The sequence below is a fragment of the Rhamphochromis sp. 'chilingali' genome (assembly GCF_963969265.1).
Source record: "Rhamphochromis sp. 'chilingali' genome assembly, chromosome: 14".
NCBI lineage: Eukaryota > Metazoa > Chordata > Actinopteri > Cichliformes > Cichlidae > Rhamphochromis > Rhamphochromis sp. 'chilingali'.
In genome coordinates, this window is record NC_137941.1 from 28,091,409 (window position 1) to 28,109,147 (window position 17,739).

Below are 17,739 nucleotides of genomic sequence, written 5' to 3' on the forward strand. Positions count from 1 at the left end.
AAGAAGCTTTAAAGGAGGAAGGCATATCCACTGTCAGTCTACAACTGAGAGACCGCTTCATGAGTGGGAGCACCGTTCAGTCCTCTTAAATGTGTGCAAGCTGCCAGAAACTTGAATATTTGACTAGAAATGCGCAGTAGTTAAGTAGTCACGCACCTGTGATTAGACTGAGAATAAGCTGGAATCCCAGCAAATACAAAAGCAGAGGTGACACACTGAGCTCAGCAGAAAGACAAAAAAAATAAAATAAATCAACTGACACAGTTTAATTTACAAATGAAATCTTTATGTAGTTTCTTCAAAAGAAATGAAACCCATCCATCCAATCACCATTACTAAATTGAATTTTGCTGGCCGTTGGCCACAGGCTGTTTGCTACAGGTTTTCTTTGCATGTCTATGTCAAACAAGTCTTCGATGAAACATGCTTGATTTATCCAGATACTTTTGCATTCAAACATTTTATTTTGGTAAAAATCATACAATTTGCACAGCTGAGTAATTCCCATGCAGTGCAGTTACCTATAAGCTAATACAGAAAGCAAAGTCTACACCTAAAGAGCTCAGAGGTTCTCCGCAGACCGTGGAGCAAGTCTCCGGGTTCTGCCTGCAGTCAGCATGCACAGAGCCTCCTGTTAATCCCCAGCAGCCCAAAGAGCTGCCGTGTAAAAGATCAGCGCTGCAGACCTGCTCCACGTTCCCAGAGAACCCCAGAGGTGTCATATATGCAAATACAACAATGAGAATAAACCACATGTTTGTTTCTTTAAGGATTGCCATGTGCCAGACATTCACTGGAGAAAAATAATCATCAGGTCAAATTAGAATAAAGAGTTATTAATGCACACAATTGGAGAATCTGAACACTTTTGCACTGATATGCTTAGGACATTTATTTGCTTTTTAGACAGCATTATACCAAACCTTGGCATGTTTGTTAAGATTCTGTTTCAAATTTCGTTGACCAATTAGTATTATCTAATAGAGATGACTGGCCCTGAGGAGGCCCTGAAACAGCTGTGGATATTATTTACTGAGTCCAATGTATCTTCGACATTAAAAAGCTCACACTACCCCGAAATATATAAATTTCACGCATACAGGTGACATTCAACATTCAAGTGCCAGTGTTTTTTTTTGAACTGTCTTTTGGTCAAGTTTCTGAAACTTTCAAAGAATCACTCTGAGGCTTACAAAAATAAATATTTGTCAAAAATGCTTAATAAATTACACAAAACTAGCAGCAAAAGTAGAATCTAGAAATCTGTGCAAATGGCTAAATTCCCCCGACTGCTAAATCCCCTGGTCCCAAATAAATCCTGGTTTTTAACATTGAGAACCCTTCCCCTTTGTAAACAAGCTGCGTTATTTTTCTCCTCCTCTGTCTCCTCACACAATATTTGGAAGCTTAAGGACACATATCCAAGACATCTATATAAAACTCTAGATGTGCAATAAAACAACTTTCGTAAAACTCGATGGGCACAACATACGAGGGCCTACACACCTAAATCAAGTAGCACCATTCAATCTCAAGTTCTCAACACTGTCAGTGCATCCACTTTTATTTTGATTTCTTAAATAAAAAAAAAAGTTCAAGGCACAACAAACCCGATGAGAAAACTGGGAGCATTTTGAGGTGAAACGCCCCATGCGTGTCTTCCCCTCCTCTCCACGGCTGCTCCTCTTTAAGAGGAGAAGCACCTCTGGCTTCACGAAGCCACAGATTTTTTTTGTCTTTATCATTTTTATACAGTTCTGAGCAGATGAACTCCCAGAAGACCTGACAGTACTTAAATATTTCTTAAAGGAAGTAGACACCACCCCTCCCAACCCCCCCAGTCTTTGGCCACATCCACAGTTACAAAACGCAGCGATGGAAACCAAAGCCACTGACAATGGCGGTGCACTGAAAGCTGCGCCCATCGCCTACAACCCCCCCACCCTAAAGCCCTAACCCCAGTGGTCGGAGTGTTCCTCTAACCTGCATCTGTTCCTTGCTGTTTAATTGAAAAACCTCAGTGATTATTCAAATGCCTGTCTCCTTAAGATGAACCATGCCTCCAACGCAGCTTGAAAAGAGAAAACGTTTGTAATTAAGTTAAGCCTGCGACTCAGTTCACGTGTCCTTTCTCCTTGACCAAAAAACAAAACACTTGCAAGCGTAGAATACCGTGTGGGCCTCGTGATTGCAGGTCGATTCAGGTAAACACTAACACTGCGCTATGCCCCCCCGATGCTGTGGTCCTTTATGCAGCCATTTTGAACTTCACCTTCAAGATGGCAGGCATTTTTGTCTTGTTACACATTTGTAGAGAAGCTATTCGAAAACAAAAAAACAAACAAGAAAACAAAGCAAAACCTGACTCAGTTTTTTAAACTTTTCACGCACCTGCATCAAAAAGGTCTCACGCAAAAAAGGAACTAAACACCGAAACACCGCCCACTTAATGTAGCTAGCACTTGGTAACATACTAGCTGCCGTAACACTGTCAAGTCAATTGAAAAGCATGGAGTAACAAGTTCCAGCATTTATTATTCTTGCATCAACCTCAGCAATTGTTGGCACTGAGCTTAATGACTTCTGTGTTTCTTAAGATTACGATAGGAATGGCTATTTCAAAGACTACCATTTCCGTAAAAAAGGAGCCTGTCCAGGATAGAGTGAGCAAAAAAAGAACACAAATGTAACTTTGTCTCTTACGATTAAAATACGGTCACCTCACAGAGTGGCCCAGTTTGTATTAGATATAGTAATGGCTCCATTAGCTGTTTGAGTATAGAAAAGGCTACATGATGTTCCTGTAATAAATTTGAAGTTCAAATGGAGTCATGACTCCTGAGAGCCACAACACCCCAGTGTTTGCCAAGGTTTGATCAAATCCAAGCTTATTTTACCCTTTAATATTTTTCACCAAACAAAGTCATAGTAAAACAAATTTCAGCTCTTGGCCAGGTTCATCTGGTGAAATGAAAACATAGATTTCCTGTTTAAATTCAAAAGGCACAGTACATTAACATACAAATGATCCTCAGGCTACTCGGTTGGGTTTCCCCCCCACAAAAAAAAAACCAAAAACAAAACAAAAATAGTTTTAAAGACGAAAGTCCGAGGTTGCTGTCGGACAATGCATGTCAGCATCCATGCTCACTCTGAGGTGTGCGAAATCTCTGCGGTCTCCGGCGTGCTGCACGTGCTGGTGACGCTCCGTTGCTTCGTGCTGCACTTCCTTTTCGAGAAGCGAATGGCAGAGAACCAGGGTTGGTAATGTACTGTGTGTCAGTGAAGCTACACAGGGAAGGTTTTTTTCTTTTTTTTTTAAATGGTCTGGCTTAAGTCAACATGTGGTTTCCATTGGGTTGGCATGGCAACCTATTCCTATGGTGACTAGTTTCCCCACCAATCCACGCTACCCGAGTGGCTGTAATTTCCTCCGTAGCTGTCGCTGCCGTAGAAGTTCCCACCAAATCCACCTGTGAAGGACACCAACTAAACATTAATTGACGGCAGAGTGAGGTTTTTGTTTACACGCATTTAGAAGAAATTGATCAAACATCAAGTTATTATTAACTAACTTCCCCCAAAATTCTGGATGGAGCGTTTTCAGTGGGAGAAAGGTTTCATCGCTGATCCTTCTTTATCGACTGAAGAAGTCACTTTGATCTCCAAAAGCTGATTCTGTTCATCTGGATGTAGCATTTTGTGGGAGAAACGTTTTGTCACTCGTCCAAGTGACTTCTTCAGTTTCCAGACTGAAGACTTCTCTGGTGGTTTCGGAGCTAGAGACTGAAGACAGTCACTTGGACGAGTGACAAAACATTTCTCCCACAAAACACTACATCCAGATGAACAGAATCAACTTTTGGTGATTTACTTACCTGAAAACGCTACGCCCAGATGTCCAACTTTTTAGACATCTGCACGTGGATGCTGCAATTCCTTGATGCATGCTCAATAACCAAATCCCCACCAGGTGCCCACATTAAACAGTTCCAAATAACAAGGTTTGCATGTGTAAGTAATTCTCTTCTCTAGAAAACATTTGACCTCAAAACACTTTTTTTCATAAATAAGACTAAGCTACTTTGAAAATGATGAGCACAGTTACAGTCAAGAGGGAGGATAAACATGCCAGACACAGGCCATCTGCTCCACACTCATGTCTGGTTTCAAAAACACTGGATGTATCCAGTGTTAACCCCTCAGGCTCCAAAATCTAAAAATCCTAGGCGATTTTCAGAGCTGACATCTGACCTTGAGTTCAAATTCAAACTTGTTAGTAAATTAACCTATATTATGAATTTCACATCAGACATCACCTCATTCTCAAATCACATTCTCCCATAGTTTTCATAACAGTTAAAAAAAAAAAAAGCTGCAAAAAACCCCTGTGCGAATAGTTTGCTTACCTCCACCGAAGCCACGGTTTCCTCCATGGCCTCCAGCGCTGCGCCCTGAGCGGTTGTTACTGAAACTTCCAGAGCCAGGCGTCTGACGGTAATCTCGAGCTCCGAAACCACCAGAGAACCTGAACAAAACCAAAACAATTGGTTAAGTGTTACAGGTTAGGCATTACATAAAAAAAAAAACAAACAAAAACCTCCCACCCCCCAAAAAACCCCAACACCTTAACAAGTATAGTGCTCAGATAGCTCAATTAATTTACAGTACAAGTCAGGAAACACGTTACATTTTGCAGCACAGAACTAAGATGAATAAGACAGCATTTGTTGTTTCCATGTACCTCTTAGAGCGCCCACGATTGTTGCTCTTGTGCTGGTGCTCATAGGCCAGGCTCTCAAGCCAGGAGGGAACCTCCTGCTTGGCCTCAACCAGAATGTCCAGCAAATCTTTGGTTATGTTGCTGTTTTTGTCGTTAAAGAACGACGTGGCCAGACCTGCACACAAAGGTCAGAGTACACAGTCAAAAGACTGTACACCAACAAGGAGCAAATATTCTTTAAAAATCAGTTCATACCGAGGTTGCCCACACGTCCCGTACGGCCGATACGGTGAACGTATTCTTCAATGTCACTGGGCAAATCAAAGTTGATAACGTGCTTCACATTGCTGATGTCCAGACCTCTAGCAGCCACCTGCAAAGGACAATGGAAAAAAAAAAGTTTAACATTAAGCATCTGTAAAAATGCCACATGTTATATTTCACATTCTTATTGGCCATTAGTAGCAAAGTTTGTTGGTTCAGTGTGTGCCACAGTTCCCTCCCCAACCTTGAAGATTAAGAACTTGTCAGAATACTTACAGCTGTAGCCACCAGGATGGGGCAGCGTCCAGACCGGAACTGATGCAGAGCCTCCTCTCTGTCTCTCTGGGATCGATCTCCGTGGATGCTGGTGCATGCATAACCCTCGCGGTAAAGGAAGTCCTCCAGTGCATCGGCTCCTTTCTTTGTTTCCACAAACACCAGAGTCAGGGAGTCTTTACCTGAGCAGCAAGAAATTAAGAAGACAAAAAAAAGAGGAGCAGGACAAAAAGCATAAGAGAAAAATAATTATTACTTTATGCAAAGCTACACGTGAATTTGAAAATTAAAAAAAAAAAACAAAAAAGAAAAGAAAAAAAAAAGCAAAACTTCAAAACACTATCAGAAACAGCTGGCAGTTGCAAGACCATGACTCACAAAAAAAGAAAACAATCAAATACCAAAATGACAACTTAGAAATGGAGACAAGTGGTGCATTAAAAAAAAAAAAAAAAGCTTTAAATTTACTGACAACCATTAATTGATAACAATGGCTTTGGTTTCTCTGAATAATTATTTCAATGACTTTAAAAAAAAATTACTACATCTGGAGTAATTTGTTTATATATTGGGCATTAATTGCCATCAGAATAAAAGCTCAAGATAATCAACATGACAGAGGTATTGGGGTAAGACAGGCCATTCCACGTTTTGCATTATTCACAGCTAACCCTGCAATAGTTTCGCCAACAACAAACAACATTCCTCAAAACTTGCAAGTACCTTCAAATAAAACAGATCAGCCAAATCCAACTGAATGGTTAACGTGGTAACATGTTCACCATTTTTTAAAACAACTAAACCACATTTTTGGTGGTAGCATTAAGTCACCATGGAGGTGGCATGTTGCTTTGGTGCCTAGACATATAATCGAGTGATGGCTCATTCACCATTAAACCCTAACCTGGTCCTATTCACTGTCATCTATTATAGCCATTTAGGAGCTCTAACCAAGATTAACAGACACACTGTTCACTGACTTCACAGATCAGCGCCATTAAATTTGTCACAGCCTTCCGACTTTCAGAAAGAGCCAGCTGATCCTAGTTCCAAAACTAAACACACACTAAAACACTACACTGTCTAACATTTCACAGGGGAGTTTTAAATCAGTCTATGCACTGCTTGGCAAGTGTTACCACTTATTGGAAATGAAATTTGAAAGACAAAAACAAAACTAAACTGAGGCATGTCAGCTGCAGCAGAGCAGAGGGAACGGGATGAACTGTGGGATGTGATGTTTCTTGCGTGTCAAAGTAAAGTTATGGTATGTTAACACTTACCCGTTTTCTCTGGGGCTTCTGTCACATTTTCCTGAACCTCACTGGGAATAACTAAGATAAAACCAAACCGGCCAGTAAACGCAAGGCTACAACAGCTTTAGATCATTGTGAGAAGCTAACCCCTTAAAAACACATTCAAGTGGTTTTAGTGCCTGCTCACCAAATTGCATCAGATCATTTTTACATTTCACTTTTTGATATAATGACAGATTGTTAGAAATGTAGCAAAGTCAATATTAGCTCGGTATGGGGCAGACAAACAGGATGAAGGGTTAGAGCCCAAAGCCCTTTATGGGAGGGGGAAAAAATAAAAATAAAAGTGCATGTGCAATCTCACCAGTGGCATTGAGCAAATCAAGGAGGAAGGACCTCTTGTCTGTCTCCTCTACCCAGACCACCTTTTGGGTGATGTTTTCTGAAGTGGAACCAACACGCCCCACGGCAAGGAAAATGTAGTCCTCCAGGAAGTCACGAGCCAGGATCTACAATAAGCAAGTTCAAATATGAGTATGCAAATATTTATATTGCACACATATGAAATATGGTTTTGTATACCTGCCAGCAGGCCGACGTACCTGGATCTCTTTGGGAAAGGTAGCACTGAACATCATAGTCCGGCGGATGCCTTTTGGTGGCATTGTGTCTTGTTCCACAATACGTCTGATCTGTGGCTCAAAACCCATGTCCAACATGCGATCAGCCTCATCCACAACCAGGTAGCTGCGAGTACATTTAATAATTAGCAATTATAAATAAGGGAGTCAGACATTTCCATTAAAGCAACATTTCTTCCCATGAAACCCAAAATTGTTCTGTGTAATACTCACTGGCAGTAATCCAGCCCGATCTTGCCCCGCTCCATCATGTCGACCAGACGTCCAGGTGTGGCCACCAGCAGGTGACAGCCTCTCTCCAAGTCCCTGATCTGCTGGCCAATATCAGCACCACCGTACACAACGCAGGGACGCACCCTTGAGCGGTAGGCAAACTAAAGGAGGAAAGAAACAATTCAGCTTGGCGAGTCAATATTTTGGCAGACCAAGATTATGCCAGACGTTTCTAGCTCACCTTCCTCGCCTCATCATAGATCTGCAATGCGAGTTCTCTGGTGGGAGCCAGGACAAGGGAGATTGGGTACTGCTTACGGCGTCCATACCTTCCATTCTCCTGAGAAGACAAAACATGTTTATGAGAAAAAGCCAGATGTTTGTTTCGTTCAGTTATTGTGCCGTTTCTGTCCACAGCACCTGTCCACTGTTCTTGGCAGCCTGCAGAGCGTCTCCTGGCCCTTCCGTGTAGATCTGACTCAACACTGGCAGTAAGAAAGCAGCAGTCTTACCAGAGCCTGAAACACAGCAAGGGTCATACAGTGTTATTTTGGCGTACTAACATCAAACTACGGACCCAAAAAACAAGCCCTCTCTAGGGTTATTTAAATATTACAACAGAAACAAAGTTCATGGTTACCAGTTTTCGCTGGTAGTCAAGTGAACGCAGAATATGTAGAGATACTAACCAGTCTGGGCACAGGCCATCAGGTCTCTCTTGGACTTGATGATTGGGATAGCATACTTCTGGACAGGGGTGGGGCGAGTGTAGCGACTAAGGTTAATGTTCCCCATGATAATCTCGCCCATTTCCACATCATGGAACTACAAAAGAATAAAGTATGCCATATATAAACATATAAACAAGCCATTTTTATTTTTTAAAACAAAACCATGAAACTAAATCACTTACGCTTTCAATGTGGGGTGGGCAACTGCTTCCAGTAGCTTCCACTGGAATATCATCATATTTCTCAAAGTTTATGCCGGTGTTGCTTGCAGAGAAAAGCTCGCTAGAAGACAATACAGAAAAGTTTAGGTTTTGGATAACCACGGCTGTTAGTTTGCTATAGGTGAACGGAATCTGTCTTACTGTTCCAGACGCTCATTGGGAGCAGTGGGCTTGGACCAGTCATCATCTCTGGACTCTTCTGCCCAGCGGCTATTTCCTCCACCAGCAAAACCTCCACGCTCGTATCTGTGCACACAAAGGTTATTTAAATGAACTAAATTGTCATGAGACTTTGAAATTAGATAAAAACAAGCTATAACCGACAGTTCTTTTTCCAAACTCTCAGCACTATTTTTCCATACTCTCTGCAATAATAGCCATGCTGGGATTGTATGGTACAATCAAAAACATTTCTGCTAATCTCTCTGCTGTTCTAACAGTAAACCAATTAGTGAGGTCAACGCTTCACTAATTGGTTTAAACAATCAGTGAAGCCAGACTGGTTGGGTTAATTACCAGATGGAGAAACAATTTCACATAAAAATGAACAAATGCAAATACTATCAGGCAATACAAGACTTTGCTCTCGGGACATGTTAAAATACCAAAATTATAAACAGTACATTACTGAACGCAATGACACCCACCTTCCTCTTGAGCCTGCCCCGCGGTCGTTGAAGAAGGCAGACTTGGACCTATCAGAACGTCCCCCAAAGCTGTTGTAGGCCGCATCCCTGGGAGGTCCTCCCCAGCCAGCTTCTTTGTTTTCGTAATTGCCAAACCCTGTAATAAAAATATATTGGTCAGTGGCAATATTTGTACCTTTTTTGGAGCGGGCAAAAGAGCGGTTACAACCGACACCCTTCTTACCAACAGCAAAACACACTTGTGTTTCCCCTAAAGCAAAAATACCATTAAATGTTAAAAATCTAGTTACTCTAACAAAGTGCAAAGTTAATATTGCAAATAACAACTTCCAGTTTATACAGAGTAAATATACTGTATTAAAAATAAGGGGTGGGGGAGGGTAGACTTTACAATGGAAAAACTACACTACGACTAGGGCTACAGCTGGACATTTTTAAGGACAACAGGTTTTTCCCACCTGCATTTTGCAATGGCTGATTAAACGAACCTCCACCCCTGTTACCACGGTAGGCACCACGCCCACCTCTATCATTGCGAGGGGGTCCACGCCCTCCAAAGCCCCCGTTTGTGCGGTTGTCGTGGTAACCATTCACAAAGCCATTGGTGCGTCCGGAATCCCATCCAGGTGAATCTTTATTGGGCGGAAAAAGAAAAATTGAAAAAAATAAATAAAAATATATTAAATAAGAGTTGTTAGGAAAAGCAGAAAGCGGCATGTTACTTATTTGTGTCAGTAAGCCAGTACACACGTCTGCGCTCAGTGCTGTCTATCCATGAGCCTCTCATTACTAGTTGACCTATTTTTAATCTGAATTACTGGCAGTGGATATAAGCAACTCAATTACACTAAAACCAGGGACTCAAGTCTCAAGTAAAGCATCACCACCATTAGTGTCACATATTCATATTATCTAAGTTGCATAACCATGTACTTGATCTGTACAAAGGAATAGCTGTGGACAAGTCAAAAGTGTTTTTTACATTAAATAAAAAAAAAGTTTAAAAGAAGTAGCGACTACTGAGGTGTTGCCTTATTTTATTTGGTTACACACAAGTTGTTCTACAAAGACCAGCTGAACCTCGTTTCTTCCTATATGGGACATTTACCACAACGATCTGCCCAGCTTTGGACACTGGCTGTGTCATCATTCCCATCGGTGGCCACACTGTTACCAGTGCGGGCTGAGGATGAGGCTGGTGGAGGGGGACAATGGTAGTTAGTGCTGCCATACTGAAAAGCTCAATCTATGCCACAGCAGTATCAAGGGGCAGACCAACCACACAGACCTATTCTTCAAGTAGTTTGGCTTTAGGGGAGGGAAAACAAACAAACAAACAAAAACGTTCAGCCTAAAGGTCTAATTAAACCTGCCCTGGGGCTTTTCATTTCCACCACTGCGGCAGATTTAAACACGTACAAACAACCCCAAAGATTCACAAGCACTGGCCAATCTGTCTGTGGGTAGTGAACCAGTAAATTCTGTCTTGATACAGATCTGAGTCACTAAAGAGAAAAAAATATTTTGTCAACAGAAAAAAAATATAATTTTTTTTTTTTTACAAGCTGAATATTTGCCATTTTAAGGTACATTTCAGACAGACAACCAACTCTGCAAACTTTAATCTTGCATATTTAGAAAAACATGTTCCGACTTGACTTTAACAAACATACATAAGCCAATTTTAAATTGAGTATGACACATTGCACGTAATACTTGTACTATGAAGCAAGACTTATCTTGATTTTATCTGGGTTTTGAGTAGTACTTTGGCGCTTCACTTCTTACAAGGGTACATCACCATGGTAACCCCGCCTGTTCTGAACTAAACAATCCTTTTGTCCATTTAAAGCACCGAAAATCTTTGTACTGATAAATAGATTACTCAATTTTTTGACCCAAGACCCCCCAACCCCACCACAAACACACACAAAATTATTTCAAACATTAATATATGATCTTTGTATTTGCTGACATATCAACTTTGCAAGCAGACTCAGCCTACGTTTGAATTCTGTACCAAAAGGCACCTCTAGGCTGCAGCTGAAAGAACAAAAACATATCAAATATTACCCTTGTAATTTCCTTTCACATCTGATCTTCTGCTGCATACAGACCTGCAAATGTTGACCAGATGCTTCCATTGCCACAAGTTCAACTTGTCATGTGTAAACTTGTGCATAGCTAAAATAATGAGCACGGAGTTGATTTACTGAATTGTTAACCATCTAACCACTACTTAGCCCGTTTGCTGATGTTAGAGATATTGAAGCCAAATAACAGATATTCCAGGTATGTTGTAGCTTTGTATTGCAGGGTCCAGGATTTGAGAGATTTTAGTGACTCAGAGTGGCATCAGACCCAAAAATACATGTGGTAAAGCACAGAGTGCAGCAATGTTAGAACCTGATGTTCCGAGACAGAGTCCAGTGGACTTCAAACCAATAACCTACATAAACCAAAGAGAAAATTCACAAATTCATCCATAAATACTTACGCAAACAATGCAAGCTACAACTAGAGTTGAATTTTAAATAGTTTGAATAACAAGTCAAAATCCCCAGCCAATGTTTCCCATAAAACTGAACACAGCACTTTAAGAAAAAGGGAATCCACAAAACATAACTAAGGATTACAAAAAGTTAAACATCCATGACTGAATACTTGGCAGTCATTAAATCATACAATACACACAAAGGTATAAGGTTTTACCATACAAGTTCGAGTTATAATTCATCTGGTGATTCTGGACAACTTACAGAAAACAGCACTGTGTCCTTCTGCCCCATTTTGATCATGCCACAAAAAAAAAAAAAAAAAAAAAAAACAACAAAAAAAACATTCAACAGCAAATGTATGGCATGTTCTGGAGATGCTTGTAGACCACATGCTCACAGATTTCTTTTTGTTTATAGAACACAGATTTACACTGAATGGAAGTTTGGCTGCCATGCTGTCCAGGCTATGAAGAATTAATTCTGCTCCATTACCAACTGGAGAGATTAAACAGACTCTAAAAAGCCAAACAATGATGCCCTCAGTCAACTATTTTCATTTAAATGCAAAACAAAAAAAGGCCACGAAGGACAACTGTTAATCAGTCTACTTACAAAACATGAGTTTAAGACAAACACACACACAGATCATGATTCAATCATGTGTCAAGGAGGTGTTTGTATGCAGATTTCTGTTCTAACGGTCAACTGCAGATTGCACTGGACACTGACTTTACACCACGTAAAATAACCAAGGAAATCACCTGAGGTTATCAGCTGGAACACAATTGTGCGTGCAACCAGGTTATCAGTGCTGTATTCAATGGCCAATCCTTTTAAAAACATAAAATGTAAGCAGATAAAAAGCTGTGAAGTCAAAAAAGAACCCAGAACTGCAACTGAGAGGCTCCAGCTAATAAATATTGTGAATCCCAATAATAATTCAGTGTTCAAATAACTTGACCACAAAAGTCCTACTTTGACTTAATGACTGAGGCTAACATGATGTAACGTATGCATGACTGGACAACACAAAAGTTGATATCGTCTTGTTATTAGTAAAACAGCCACACTAGTGATGCAATGCACTTAAAAAAATAAAATAAAAATGCATCATTAGCAACTCTGTTTGCAAGCTTTGAAAAATGCAGTGTTAGGCCCAGATTTGTGCTGCTTTTTTCCTCCAAGTGACCACAACAAAGCAAGGGCACACTGACTAAGCTACATACACTAAGAAACTCTGCATGGCATGCAGGTAGAGGTCAAAGTATACCACATTGGTTTCGCCAATCCCCACTGTAGGCATGGTAAAAGGCAAGCTCTTGAGAGGCCAGTCTTGGGTAACCTGAGCAAAGGTAGGGGAAGCAGGCTATAAAAAGACTCATGAGTACTGGCTCATGCAGTATGAGTGTTGGGCTTGACTTCACGCTTATAGTTACCAGTCTGACAGTCATCCCATCCTGAAGTATAGTTATTTCTGTGTCTTTGCTGACACACTGCCTGCCATGGTTGGGGGCACGGCTTAGAAGAAACTTGGGGCACACAGCAGGTAAAATATTGGCTTTATTATACAGTGGGAATATAGTTCTAATAAATCGAATATATTTTAACTAACTACAGTGAAGAAAAGCAACGAACCAACAGGGTGATGCTTAGATTCCTCTCCCCCCCCCCTCAAAACTCCAACCAATTTCAACTGCAAGCATTCCAGCATAGAGAAGCACATCAATTAAACATGAACTCATTATACTTTTACAGTGGAGTTAGGGCTGTGCGATATGACCAAAATCTCATATCCCGATATAAAAATTCCATCGTCCCGATAACGATATAAATCACAAAAATGTAACATTTTCTGTAAATTCTGTGAATCTCGACTTGCGGGAAGTGTTTCCAGCTGCGCATCATGTAGCTGGAGTCGAGTGTTTTAACCGATGTATGAAGCTATACATTTTTAGACATAAGTTGTAACGGCCGCCGTTTTCTTTGTGAGTATTTATTACACGGCGTGCTGCGGAGAAAAGCCTGTTCTAACGTTTGAGGCTAAGGTTTGTCTATTAGCACCTGGCGGCTCTTTTTTACTTCTCATCCGTAAATAATCTGCTCTTTCACGTGATTCAGTTTATTTTTGAAAATTCTCAACAGGATCTTGAGCTTTATTGTGAAAGGTTTATGTGGAACATAAACAAGCGACACGCGATGGTTTTACCGTCGTTGTTGCTAACCACAACGCATAAAAACAGGTGCTTGTCAGTCCGTAGTGTGGTTATATTAAACATAAAAGAGAGAACTTTAAGAAATTAATACAGTCACTACAGTGACCATCAAAACGATGAAAAAATATTGCCGTAAACAGTTTATTTTGCGACACCACGAAACAAACGATAGCGTAAAATGAAACTATAGACGTTTTTATATCGTCATCCGATATATATATATATATCGTTATATCGAACAGCCCTAAGTATAGTGTATGGATCTAACCTGACCCTCCCTTCACACTGGCTTTGCTGGCGTGTACAAAAAAAATGGCTATTTCATGCATCTTTAAAAAAAATGCAAGTTGCCCTCAGCAAAAGCAGACAGAAGGGACTTACAGAAATTTACTGGTGCCACTGAATAACCGCACTGTCTACCAGCGGAATAACCATTTCCTGCTGTGGAATAAGAAAACAGTACAACGAGAAAAAACGTCAAGTGTGCAATGACACAGGAGTATGATTCCAAATGTTGCCCTTTTTTTAAGTTTTAATGTCAGTTTTTGACTTACTATGCCAGGCATGACGTATGTGGATTTAAGGCCTTTAGCAGAGCAAATATGTACAGAAGGAAATTATAATAATATATATAAAAAATAAAATAAAAAAAAAAAAAACTCCTCAGCCACCTCACCCTGGCTACAAAACCAAAATATTACCTCAGTTTAAAAAAAAAAAAAAAAAAAAAAAAATCAATAAAACACCCCCCCCCCCCCCCCCCCCCCCACACACACACAAACCCACCCTCCCTCCACATTCCCCTTTATCAGAGCAGCCAATAGCTAGCACTCCTCTTTGTTCACATGCGATACACTGTACCAACCAAAGAATACGAGTCAGAAAAATTGCGCATGAAATTACTCGAACCAAATCAAAACTTTTGAAAATTGCCATATTCTCCTACTTATGAGCAGTCTAGGGTGAAAATACAAAGCCAGAGCTGTAATACAATACCACTTGCCCTACTTTTGCAGTGCCAAAATAAGTTCTCATGCAAAGATGCAGAAAGCCCAATTGACATTACGTTGTCCTCAATCTCTGCCTAGGACAAATGTTCCCTCATTTTGTATGCTCTAAAATGCTGCAAACACTGCACAACTACCAATTTTTTGGTACGAATGTTTTAGTCGAGATTATAAGATGCATCTTCTTAGAGCCTCATTTCCCCCCCTCAATTGTGCTTGCTTTTACCATGCTCTGATGGGCATTTATCATCAACAAAAAAGACAAACTGGTGTTGATGGGCTAACAGCAGATCGGCAGGTAAGTGTTAAACTTACCATTTTTGGGAGCATCTTTGTTCCTCAAGTGAGGTGGAATGTAACGTCCTGGATAGAGGAGAAAAAAAAAAGTTTACCAAAATGTATGAAATCTGGCAATATTAGTGATTATGGGTACAACTGTAGATTTAAATAATGCTTAGGGCTTAACCCACCAAGCAGGTTTTAAAAAGTTTTATTATGAACAAGGTTTTTTTCCCCCCCTTTGTCTCGAGTGCCAAAGAACTCCATGAAAGTTGTACCAACCTGTAAACAACGTTACACAAGGCTTACGCTGATAAAGCAGCGTTATCGATTTACATTTACCACTGACAAGTAAAATCTGCTTTATTACTTACTGCCAGTTCCTCCACCTTGTCCGTCAGCCGAGTTCAAGTCTAGGGCAGCAAGCTATAAATTACAAAGAAAAAATAAACATAAAGAAAGGTAAAAAACGAACTAGAACACACAACTGCTATATTTGAAAACCATTACTTGACCGGAAACACTGGTTAGCCGCTTTTTTGAAGCGGGACAGCTTCAAGTGGATTTCTAAATAACCGAGGTTAGAATTTACGATCATTGAAGTTAGGCCTAACAGTAAAAATAAAACTATATATACCGGAAATAAAAATATGCCCTCTTAATTTCGCTCAATTTCGACTCCTAAATATATATTCCAAGCGACTTAAAAAATTTAGAGGATTACATTTCAGAAATAACTGTCGCTGAAAAACGGTGCCAACATTTTTTCCTGCGCCACGTTTCAGGTTCAGAAGGCCTCACTCTAGCCGGGCTAACGCGGTTGGATACCGGCCGGGTGGTAAATGTTAGCCAACCCTGTATATTTCCATTGGTTACAGTACGTTTTCACCAGAGTCTGTTCACTTGCTGTACTTAACATGGCTTGGGGCGACAACTTGTCGTATTTTAAGGTAAAAACTTGGAAGTGTCCGAGCTTGTTAGTGCCAATTAGCCATCACAACGCATCGGCAAGCGTCGCCATCACAAACGTCGTCACCTCCATTTTAGCAGCCGCAGCGTTACCCTAGCATCAGGCTAGGAAGTGGGCTAACGAAGCGCTCAATTTCTCCTCGAAACTACAAGTGCGTAATGGAAAATTCCAAAATTTCTAGGAGAACAACAGAAGAACAAAATAGTTTCTTACCTGCTGATCTAGACCGTGTGGATTATCAACGACCACATGACTCATAACTAAAGAGAGTAGTGGGGGATTATTTCTGAAGAGAAAGGATTTTCTTTGTTAGCACAGCCGGCTATTCCCGTAACGTTAAAGCTTTTTTTCTGTACAAATTACGAACTTGAATCGACAGTTATCTATAAAGTTCCCTTGAAGATTATATTTACTTTAAATAAATAAAAAGACGTTATTTATTATAAATATAAATGCTGATCAAGTTTCCGATTGAAATGATCGTTGCGGAGCTGTTCAGCAAAAAACCCCTCCCGGTAGGCTTGACCGTGGTGGAATGAGACACCGAAGGTTGAGGTAGCGCGAGATATCGCTTTTGGCACCTCAGGTCGGCGGGCTACAAAGCAAATATCGCGATGTTTCCTTTAATCTCTGATTGGTTTAGCCAGGGAAACATGAAACTCAATCCCTAGTGTGTGTACTGCCACCGAGCAAATCGACTGCATTTTGCCTTGAAAAAAATTAAGAAAGAAAGAAAAATATGACTGAAACCTAAACAACTGTAAGACAGATGTTATATCCCGCTATCAGAATCATCTGTATTTAGCCAAGTTTGTGCACACAAACAAGGAATGTCACTCCACTTCACATTGTTCTCTTCATGCAAAAAATAATTGTTAAGGAAAAAGTGTAAATCTGGGTAGTGCAATGTGCATATGACTTAAATGATACAACAGTGGGTTATTTTACAGTGTTCAACAGAGTTGAAGACAAGAACTAACAGACTTAAAAACTCCTTTGTCCCACACGCCATCAGACTGTTTAACTCCTCTCTGGAGGGGAGAGGGAGGGGAAACAGGAGGACAAAGGAGGGGGGAACAACTAAGCTGTAGTGCCTCTTCACCTCACTGTACAATACCTTGTGCAATACTTTTTGTAAATAGTCAACAGTGCAATAGACTCAATACTTGAAATGTGCAATTCACTTGTATTTTTATTTTTTATTCCTATTTATTCTATTTATCCCCTTTGTATATTTTATTTATATTTGTCTCTGTATTTATATGTGTGTGTGTGTGTGTGTGTGTGTGTGTGTGTGTGTGTGTGTGTGTGTGTGTGTGTATATATATATATATATATATATATATATATATATATATATATATATATATATATATATATATATATATAACAATTCTGTAACTGTAACTTCGGTCGTTGCTGTGCTTTTTTTTTTGGAAGTCGAATTTCCCAGAGGAACCCACCCGAGGGATTAATAAAGTTCTATCTTATCTTATCTTAGTTACAGACAGGGGGAATAAAGTCTCTCTTTGCCGGTTTGAGTAAACAGCGCTCTGTAGTGCCTGCAGTTTGTACAGTCTGTGTCCAGGATGTGAGGAGTCTGCAGAGATGTTTTCTACCCGTTTCCTGACCCAGGACCTGTGCATGTCATGGATGGAGGGAAGATCAGCACTGGTGATCCTCTCTGCAGACCAGATTGACCGTTGAAATCTGGCCCTGTATTGCTTTGTGGCTGAACCAAACCACAGAGTGATTGATGTGCAGAGGACAGAGTGGATCATGGCACCAGCAATTCCTTTG

The 17,739-nt window shown here is 40.4% G+C and overlaps 1 protein-coding gene across 7 annotated transcripts; it reads right to left on the bottom strand.

The window, feature by feature from the left end:
- Nucleotides 1–264: 264 nt before the first annotated feature.
- ddx3xa (DEAD-box helicase 3 X-linked a) lies at nucleotides 265–16,491 on the bottom strand. Of its 7 annotated transcripts, none has more exons than XM_080903090.1 (20): nucleotides 16,153–16,491; nucleotides 15,344–15,395; nucleotides 15,006–15,053; nucleotides 14,065–14,124; nucleotides 9,497–9,604; nucleotides 8,973–9,108; nucleotides 8,467–8,571; nucleotides 8,287–8,386; nucleotides 8,063–8,198; nucleotides 7,794–7,891; nucleotides 7,615–7,713; nucleotides 7,374–7,534; nucleotides 7,122–7,266; nucleotides 6,884–7,028; nucleotides 6,547–6,597; nucleotides 5,264–5,445; nucleotides 4,979–5,096; nucleotides 4,745–4,898; nucleotides 4,410–4,528; nucleotides 265–3,473 (listed from the first exon to the last, which is right to left on the bottom strand). In XM_080903090.1, exons 1-20 carry the CDS (start codon nucleotides 16,195–16,197, stop codon nucleotides 3,388–3,390), a joined length of 2,148 nt encoding a protein of 715 aa, XP_080759216.1. In that variant the 5' UTR covers nucleotides 16,198–16,491; the 3' UTR covers nucleotides 265–3,387. The 7 variants fall into 7 exon arrangements, with proteins under 7 accessions (XP_080759216.1, XP_080759213.1, XP_080759212.1 ...); XM_080903087.1 differs by having other exon boundaries at nucleotides 9,461–9,604; XM_080903086.1 differs by having other exon boundaries at nucleotides 9,431–9,604.
- Nucleotides 16,492–17,739: the final 1,248 nt, after the last annotated feature.